The sequence below is a fragment of the Suncus etruscus genome, chromosome 7 (genome assembly GCF_024139225.1).
Source record: "Suncus etruscus isolate mSunEtr1 chromosome 7, mSunEtr1.pri.cur, whole genome shotgun sequence".
NCBI classification, from domain to species: Eukaryota; Metazoa; Chordata; class Mammalia; order Eulipotyphla; family Soricidae; genus Suncus; species Suncus etruscus.
The window spans coordinates 110,886,936-110,896,872 of NC_064854.1; the positions used below are offsets into that span (position 1 = coordinate 110,886,936).

At 37.4% G+C, this 9,937-nt stretch overlaps 1 protein-coding gene across 1 annotated transcript in view; it reads left to right on the top strand.

Annotated features, from left to right (window-relative positions):
* Positions 1–8,949, top strand: part of THOC7 (THO complex subunit 7) — a 34,000-nt gene extending 25,051 nt beyond the window's left edge. The window contains exons 5-8 of the mRNA XM_049777120.1: positions 2,502–2,559; positions 7,559–7,625; positions 7,703–7,772; positions 8,649–8,949. Coding sequence (XP_049633077.1) covers positions 2,502–2,559; positions 7,559–7,625; positions 7,703–7,772; positions 8,649–8,716 — 263 coding nt within the window. The 3' untranslated portion in view covers positions 8,717–8,949. The remainder of the gene's footprint in view (positions 1–2,501; positions 2,560–7,558; positions 7,626–7,702; positions 7,773–8,648) is intronic.
* The last annotated feature ends 988 nt before the right edge of the window (positions 8,950–9,937 follow it).

Sequence of the window (9,937 nt, forward strand, 5' to 3'; positions counted from 1 at the left end):
ACAAGGTAGCAGACGCGTGCTCCGAGCTGGAAGAGAAAGGCCTCATCCTCCATCCCACCATCAGTCAACCTCTTCAGGGGCTGACTTGCTACATAGATAGATGATAGATAGATAGATAGATAGATAGATAGATAGATAGATAGATAGATAGATAGATAGATAGATAGATAGATATAGATATAGATATAGATATAGATATAGATATAGATATAGATATAGATATAGGTATATATTTGACTCTCAACTATCTGGTATAAACTGCTTTATAACTACCTTGTGTTCAGACTCATTCAAATTAAATTTTGGTAAAGCCTCATTTCAAGATGTGTATCTTCTGCTGACTAGAGAGTTTATATTTGGTTCAGTGTAGAGTATCAATCATATGCACTTTATTCTGTGATATGGAGCAGATGGACATGATGACTTGGCCATTGTAAATTGCTGGTCACCATGTTTTACGGCTTTAGGAACTTCACATACCTGTTAGGAGCCTAAGTTTGGGAACAGCATAAGAGAGATATATGAATGTCTACCATGAAGAACTCTTTCCAAATTCCCTGAAGGAATCTTATGTTAAGCAAAAGGCAGGGTATATTATCAAGAATGGGGCAATCCTGTGGGTTACCCAGGCAGTGCTCTGGAACCATGTAGTACCAGACATCAAAACTAGTATCTCATGTGCTGATATCACTGGTATCACACACAAAGTATGTGCTTTAACCCTCCCGTAACCTGTCTGGCCCCAAGTTTTGTTTTGTTTTGCTTTTTGCATATATTTATTGTAGCTCATAGATATCATTTTAAAATAATTTTTAATGATAGCGATATTGAAATAAAATGTAAACACAAAATTATGATCTTGAATATAAATTAGAAAGATCTTCTAGAGCATGTTTAGTGATTATTTGGGGGGGGTTGGGTTTTTATGGCTTAGGTTCTTTCAACAATGATTTTCTTTGTTGTTGTTGTTGTTTGTTTTATTGGTTTGAGACCATACTGACTGTGGTTAGGCCTTACTTCTGGCTCATTTCAGGGATCCTCTATGTGCTAGGGAATAAACCTGAGTCAGCCACATGCAAAGCAAGCCCCTCAACCCCTGTACTTTCTCTACCCTCTCTCTGTCTTAAGCTTCTTTTTTTTTTTTTTTTTTGGTTTTTGGTTTTTTGGATAACACCCAGCAGTGCTTAGAGGTTACTCCTGGCTCTACACTCAGTCAGTCCTGGCAGGCTCAGGGGACCCATGGGATGCCGGGATTTGAACCACCATCCTTCTGCATGTGAGGCAAATGCCCTGACTTCATGCTAACTCTTTGGCCCAGCTTCTATTATTTTTATTCAAAATCTTTAAATTAAAATCACACTGAATTTTAATAGGCTTATTTCAAAAATAATAGTAAATTTCCCTTTTAGTGAATTAACTAGGCTGCAACATTTTTTTAATTTTTAAGTTGGTTTTTAAATTCAATCTAAAATTCTAGTGTTTAGGTTTTGGTTTCCTATTTACAACTAATTAATTATACAGAGGCCGGAGCAGTTGCATAGCGGTAGGGCATTTGCCTTGCACTCGGCTAACCTAGAATGGACAGCAATTCAATCTCCCGGCATCCCATATGGTCCCCTAAGCGAGGAGTGATTTCTGAGCGCATAACCAGGAGTAACTCCTGAGCTATCACCAGTTGTGGCCCCCAAAAAAACCAACAAAAATACCCCACCAAAATAACAACTAATTAGACAAACTTATTTAATAACATAAGTCTTAAACTCATTGTAAGCATATTTTAATATTTCTATTATTAATGAGGCTTAAATAAATGTTGACATTAGTCATTTCATAAGAAAAATCAATAGGAGATACGTCTTAGAGGGCATAGTCAAACAGAAACAAGGTTAGGTTTCTACATCTTAAGTCATTTTTAAATTCTCTGAAATATTTACCATAAAAATGCAAAATATAATTTTCTGTTGCCCAGGATCTTATATGTTATGAGATATTTTATAACATATAGAAATTTTTCTATGCAAATAGGTCTTCATCATACTCAATCCTCTTGATTATTAATAATAATTTAAGTTCATTTATGCTAATTCTGGCTTTTATTCTGAAAAGTGACTTGTAAGTGGTGAAAACAAAACAGTAGGTTCTTTGGGACACATTCTTTATGGTTTTGGAACCATCCAGGTGATGGTAGGGCTACTCTTAGCTTGTTGCTCGGGATGAGGTTGGTGTATGAAATCATGGAGATGGCAATGACTAAATCTGGGAGAGTTACAAAATATGCTCACTAGCCTTTTGAGCTATGTTCTGTGTTCCCCTGTTTGGGGTACTTTTGAAGTCATACATCATTACATTTGGAGTGAGGTTAATGAAACTGACTTATCTTCTTTTAATGGTTTAATTTATGTCTAGAAAGATGTTTAGGTGACATTTGTAACACTTTGGCTTCATAATTCAAGCATAGAAAAAACACTGCTTTGAATTTATCAAATATTTTTGTCTTTCAGAATATGATGCTTTGGCAAAAGTGATCCAGCATCATCCAGACAGACACGAAACATTGAAGTAAGTTTGATGGAGACATACTAGAAGAATGAATTTGCTTGCCTTGCTTCTGGCTGACCTCTCAATTCCTAACTCTGCAGATGGTCCCCCAGGACTGCCAGAGTGACCCCTGAGCACAGAACTAGTAGAAGTTCCTAAAAATGTTGTGGTCCCCCAAAATAAATAAAAAAGCTTTTGTATTTTGGTTTGGGTTTTGGACTATACCCAACTATGCTCAGGACTTAATCCTGGCTCTGCACTCAGAAATCACTCCTAGTGATTTCTCCCAACAACTTGCTAGGCATCCTTCTTCTACATGTCCATATTCTACATGTCTACTTGTTTCTAACATTTTTCATATAGATTATTCTTATAGGTATGAAATGTTATCTTATTGCTGTTTTTGTTTTTCTTTTCTGTTTGCTTTTGGGTCATACCCAGCAGTGCTCAGGGGCTACTCCTGCTTGGCACTCAGGAATTATACCTTTCAGTGCTCCAGGAGCCAAGTGGGATGCTGAGGATCAAACCTGGGTCAATCGAGTGCAAAACAAACACTACCCGCTATACTATCACTCTGACCTGTAGCCTTGGGCTCACTCCCTGTGATTCTCATCCAGGAGATGCCTCACAGTTCGTTGCTCAGACCTAGCAGTGTAAGGCTGCTCAGGTCCAATGGTTCTCACTCAGAGACCACCAAGACATACCTGGCCGTACTCAGGTGCTAGCACAGCTATAAACCTACTGGTGCTTGGGGGGCCACTCAGGATCTCACAAGGTGTTCCTGCCCTCATGGGCTTGTCTTTGAAATTTTTATTCAGGGACCCATAATTTTTTGGGGGGTTTGAGTCATAGGTGACACTCAGTGGTTACTCCAGGTCATGAACTCAGAAATCGCTCCTGGCTTAGGGGACCATATGGGTCGCTGGGAATCGAACTGCTCGGTCAATCCTGAATCAGCTGTGTGAAAGGCAAATGCCCTACCCACTGTGCTATCGCTCTGACCCCAAGGGCCCAATTTTTTTAAAGCATGCTTTTGGCCACTGAGCCAGGTCCCAGCCATATATTTAAGTACATTTGGTTTTCCTTAAGTGATTTTGAGCTTAATTTTTTATTATGGTTATGGATCATTTCTATGTCTTTGGAAAAATGTCTTTTTGTACTTTTCTTTCTTTTTGTTTTTTTGGTCACACTCAGGGGCACTCCGGGGCTGTACAGCTCCTGGCTGTATGCTTAGAAATTGTTCCTGGCAGGCTCTAGGGACTATATGGGATTCCGGGATTCAAACCACCATCCTTCTGCATGCAAGGCAATGCCTTGCCTCCATGCTATCTCTCCGGCCCCTGTACTTTTCTTTTTAAAATGAATATTGAATTTTGTGACTATATGTTGTATCTAAATCCTATGTAGGATATGAGTCTTTTTCAGATAGTCATGTTGTCTTTTTGTTTCTGTGGTGGATTCTTTTGCTTTATAAAAGCTTATTAATTTGGGCCGGAGAGGTAGGGCAGCAGTAGGGCACTTGCCTTGCACGTGGCTGACCCAGGACGGACCTCAGTTTAATCCCCGGTGTCCCAGATGGTCCCCCAAGCCAGGAGCAATCTTTCTGAGCGTATAGCCAGGAGTAACCCCTGATCGTCATTGGGTGTGGCCCAGAAACCAAAAAAAAAAAAAAAAAACCCCTTAATAATTTGATGTAGTTCCATTTGTTTGTTTTTTCTCTTACCAGTGAAGTCTTTAAATAATATAGCACTGATGTGAAGGTTCTGTAGTCTCACCTGTTTTCTTTCAAGTATCTTAAGGTTGAGGTCTGATATATAAGTCTTTAAAGTCAATTTTGAGTTAATTTGTTAAATTGTCTTCAAGTCAGTTTTGTCTATAGTGTTAAATAGTAAACAAGTCCCCCACCTTTTTTTTTTTTTTTTTTTTTTTTTTTTTTGGTTTTTGGGCCACACTCGGCGATGCTCAGGGTCACTCCTGGCTGTCTGCTCAGAAATAGCTCCTGGCAGGGGGACCATATGGGACACTGGGATTCAAACCAACCACCTTAGGTCCTGGATTGGCTGCTTGCAAGGCAAACACCGCTGTGCTATCTCTCTGGGCCCGCCCCACTTTTTTTTTTTACTTTATGTGTCGGTCCATTTTTTCAACATTATTTGTCCTTTTTTTTCTTTTCTCCACTTTGTGGATATGGCTCCTTTATATGGTATCTCTATGTGTAGGTTCATTTTTGAGTTCTCTGTTCTATTAGTTTACGTAGTTTGCTTCAGCATCATCCTGTTTCAGTCACTATTGATTTATAATTTAGTTTGAAGTCAAGGGAGCATAACACCTTAAATTTTCTTTTTTTTTATAATTGCTTTTAATATTTGGCATTTTGGAATGATTTGTTCTATGACTTGGGACATTGGTGATGGGAATGTTGCACTGGTGATGGGTGGTGTTCTTTACATGACTGAAACCCAAACACAATCATGTATGTAATTAAGGTGTTTAAATAAAATTAAAATAAATAAATAAAAAAAAAGAAAGAAAGGAAGAAGGGGGGCCCGGAGAGATAGCACAGCGGCGTTTGCCTTGCAAGCAGCCGATCCAGGACCTAAGGTGGTTGGTTCGAATCCCGGTGTGCCATATGGTACCCCGTGCCTGCCAGGAGCTATTTCTGAGCAGACAGCCAGGAGTAATCCCTGAGCACCGCCGGGTGTGGCCCAAAAACCAAAAAAAAAAAAAGGAAGAAGGAAGGAAGAAAGGAATGAAGGAAGGAGAGAAAAAAAAATCCATTTATATTTTGATATAAATTGTATTGAATTTGTAGGTTGCAGATAAGATGACCATTTAAATAATATTTCCTCTTGCAGCCCATGAATATAGAAGGCTTTTTAATTTCAACTTAAAAATATAAGAGACATGGGGGTGAGAGAGATAGTATGGAGCTAGGATGTTTGCCTTGCATGCAGAAGGACAGTGGTTCGAATCCCAGCATCCCATATGGTCCCCCAAGCCTGCCAGGAGCAATTTCTGAGCATAACGTCGAGAGTAACCCCTGACCACTGCCAGGTGTGACCCACCAAAAATATTAAGAGATAAAGGCAGATATTGATATTGATCAAGAGGAAAATCTAATAAGATACAATGGTCAATAATATGAAAAACACAGTTAGACTGTATAGCCTCTTAGAAATTCTATTTTTGCCAATAGGACTCTGTTAGCCTCGTAATCATTGAGTTGAATTTTAGTGGCCAAACTATTCTTGAAAAGGGAAATCAGCAGGTACAACTCTTCTTAGCTTAAAATACCAAGATTGTGTTTTGTTTTTTCTTAATAATACTTTAAGCACCTTGATTACATTTCTGTTTTATGGAGTGTAATTTCCCCCCCATCCTTTATTTTTTGCATGATCGGGTGTCATATTCATTGATTATGGTACTTGCTGGAGATTGCATTCTTTTGTTATGATTAAGAATTAAGTACACATACTATAGTGCTTAACTGGGTTTGCTATTATACTCACATATATACTTGTCTAGGATTGCACTCCTAGCCAGGGTGCTTCCACATCTTTTAGTGGTGCTTGCCATGGTTTACACACTGTAGTTGCTGTACTTCCACACACTCAGCAGAGATTGCATATTCAGCTGGATCTGGTTCACAAATTGTATCATCACCAGGACCACAGTACATGAGGGTGACACTGAGGATTAAACTAAAGACTTCTATCTGCAGAGTAGCATTTTGCCACTAAACTATATACTTTTGTGCCTCCAACATGGTGATTTATTTTTCCTTCCAAGCACTTGGACTGTGCCAACAACATATCTTTTTCCTGACTGAATGCCAAGCTGTCATTTCTATAATCTTGCTCTTTTTTTCTGCCAAATCAGATCTGTCCATAGTAAAGGTAATCAGTGTGTATCTTGGCATTCAGGGATCATTTCGTTGATTAGTTCTGCCCATTCAGATTCAGCACTTTCAGATAATTTGGATACATATGTCTCAGGTAAAGCAGACTTTATTTAAGTGGAGGTAGCTTTTTCCTATAACGAGAAATTGGCTTTTGGTTCTGCTGTAGCAGGGAACTTTGGTTGTCACTGTCTACTCTGCCATTTTGCCAGAAGTTCTTCCCCATTATTTCTATTTTGTTTAAAAATGAAATGCCAGGGCCAGAGCCATAGTGCAGCGGTAGGCTGTTTGCCTTGGCATGGCTGATCCAGGACAGGTCTAAGTTTGATCCCCGGCATCCCATATGGTCCTCAAGCCAGGAGTGATTTCTGAGCACATAGCCAGAAGTATTCCTTGAGCATCACCAGGTGTGGCCCAAAAATAAAATAATGTTAAAAAGGCAAGGCTTTGCTTTTAACAGAATATTAATCAATTTTGGGTTTTGTTACTCTGTTGTCTATCTTTCCTTTTACTTTAAAATTATTTAGGAAGGGGCCAGAGAGATAGAACAGCAGTAGAGTGTTTGCCTTGAATGCTGCAGATCCAGATTGATGGTAGTTCGAATCCCGGCATCCCATATGGTCCCCCATGCCTGCCAGGAGTGATTTCTGAGCACAGAGACAGGAGTAATATATATATATAAAGGCCAGATTGATAGTATAGTGAGATGGCACTTGCCTTGTACACAGTCAACCTGGGTTCAATCCCTGACTGCCCATATGGTCCCTCTAGCACAGCCAGGAATAAGTCCTGAGTACTGTTGGATATAGCCCCAAAACAAACAAAAATAAGCAAAACAAAATTATCTAGGCTCACTCTTACTAGGAGTGTTTCCTGGGTCCCTTGAGCACTGTTGGGGATAGTCCCTATTTAAATATCATACCTTTAATTTTAATGAAAGTATCTTTTGAAATTACAAAGAAATTTTTAGCTTTAAGACTCACTATATTGAAGGTTATAATCTCTTGTACTTTTTACTTTTAAAATACCAGTTAGTGATTAAAAATTTAAACATGAATTTTGAATTTTGTCCCTTTTCCCCTCCCTAAATTTAAAATATAACATTGCGCTTTTTTTTTTAAGGGAACTTGAAGCCCTGGGAAAAGAATTAGAGCATCTATCACACATTAAAGAAAGTGTTGAAGATAAGGTAGTACCTTTATGTTAGCCTTTGTATTTTTTATGCTTATAGATTAGTATATATTAATTTTAGTTTTTTGTTAACAGCTGGAATTGAGACGGAAACAATTTCATGTTCTTCTTAGTACCATTCATGAATTACAGCAAACACTGGAGAGTAAGTAATAGTATTTATAATGAACCTTCATGAAAATTTTTAAAAAAGGATCTTGCCTTCTATAATATATATCTTAAAGAGAGACTTCCAATTTCAGAACAGGCATATCACTGGATGATATTAGAAAGGATTTATTTTCAACTTAGAGCTTTGAGTTTATAGTAATATGTCTAATGGTTTAAATTAAGATACATTCAAGAATGACAGGTCTGGAATTTTTCAGTGATAATTATGGCTTATTGCTACAAATAGTTCAGAATTCAAGTGATGAGCTTAAAGTAATCAGTACATAAACATATTTACATATTTCTAATGATGGTTGATTCTTTGGGAAACTGGAGTTTCTTTGTTCTGTTTAGACAGTTGAAAATTTGTGTTATCTCATCTGATTATGTTCAAGCAAACCTTAAGATACAGATCTTTTGGGCCTGAAGAGATAGCACAGCGGCGTTTGCCTTGCAAGCAGCCGATCCAAGGACCAAAGGTGGTTGGTTCGAATCCCAGTGTCCCATATGGTCCCCCGAGCTGCTAGGAGCTATTTCTGAGCAGACAGCCAGGAGTAACCCCTGAGCACTGCCAGGTGTGGCCCCAAAACAAACAAACAAACAACAACAACAACAACAAAAAGATACAGATCTTTTAATGAAATCTATCACATAAAACTTACATTTTGATTCAAATGATGAACAAAAATCAAAGTAAGATATTTAAAACCAATTTTTAAATCATATTTAAAATGAAGTATTTATATGGACTGAATATACTTATAAGTTGCCAAATTGCTATCTTTGTTTTGAATATACTAGCTAATGAAAAACTATTTTTTAAAACAATTTAAGCCAATTTGAGTTTCAAAGTTTTGTTTCTTCATTGCAGATGATGAGAAGCTCTCAGAGGTAGAAGAAGCTCAAGAAACAAGCATGGAAACAAATTCTAAATCATAATCATTCACCATTCCCACAAATACTGAAGTAGTGATAGTAAATAAGAATTTGTTGTGCTCTTCAGATAGTTTTGGTCGTGAGCTACTTCATTTTAATTCTTAATGCACAATTTATATTTCTCTACATAAAAATATGAATTCAGTATAGATTTTTGTTAATAAATTGACTTTTTAAATTAAATGTTAAAAGTTAGAACCACATTCAAATGTTTAATAAAATATTATTCAGCCAAATATTGTGCTTTTTAATATTTAAGGTAATTTGGTTTTTTGTTTTGATTTGATTTGTTTTTTGGGGGCCATACCAGGTGGGACTCAGTAATTCTTGTCTCTGTGCTCAGGAATTACTCCTGGCAGGTTGGGGGATCGTATGGGATGCTGGGGATGGCCACAAGAAGGCAGATACCTACTATACTATCTCTCCAGTTTATTAAGGTAGTTTTTAATGGATAAAATAGGTTGAAGGTTGAAGGTTGTGTTTCAAGATAAACATAGGAAAATGAGTTCATTTCTGGAAATGGTTACAACCTTTGAAAATAACGGGCTTCAGGAGAGCAAAGAATTAGAAAATTATGTGGAAAATATTTGTGATATATACTCGTGGAAGAGAGTGCATGGAAAGAGTAATAAAAGATAATAATATAAAGATATAAAATAAATCAATATGCATTACTTTCTAGGTCTTCCCTTAATACTTGAGCTGTTAAATGTAAAAGATCTATAAAAACACTGAATCACATAATTATTTTGTTTTTGTTTTATGGGGGCCAGCCCAGTGGCACTCATGGGTTACTCCTGACTTTTCTCTCAGAAATTACTCCTGGCAGGCTTGAGGGACCATATAGGATGCGAATATCAAACCTGGGTTGTCTGCATCAAGATAATTGCCCTATGCGCTGTGCTATTGTTCCAACCTCTGAATCACATAAAATTTATAAGCATTTAATAGCTTGTTGAAAACTTACTAGATTTCTCTCTATACGTTTACTTAAGTTTAGAAAAATAATACTTTGTAAAAATCCTTTATGCTGTTACATTTTCATAATTTTAGTAAGAATTCTTATCTTGGGGGCCAATCTGGTCCCCTGAACACAACCAGGAGTCATTCCTGAATGCAGAGCCAGGAGTAAACCCTGAGTATTGCTGGGTGTGGCCCATAAACAAACAAAATGAATTCTTTAAAGCTTAAAATTCTCTCAAGAGTAATCATATTAAGTGATCT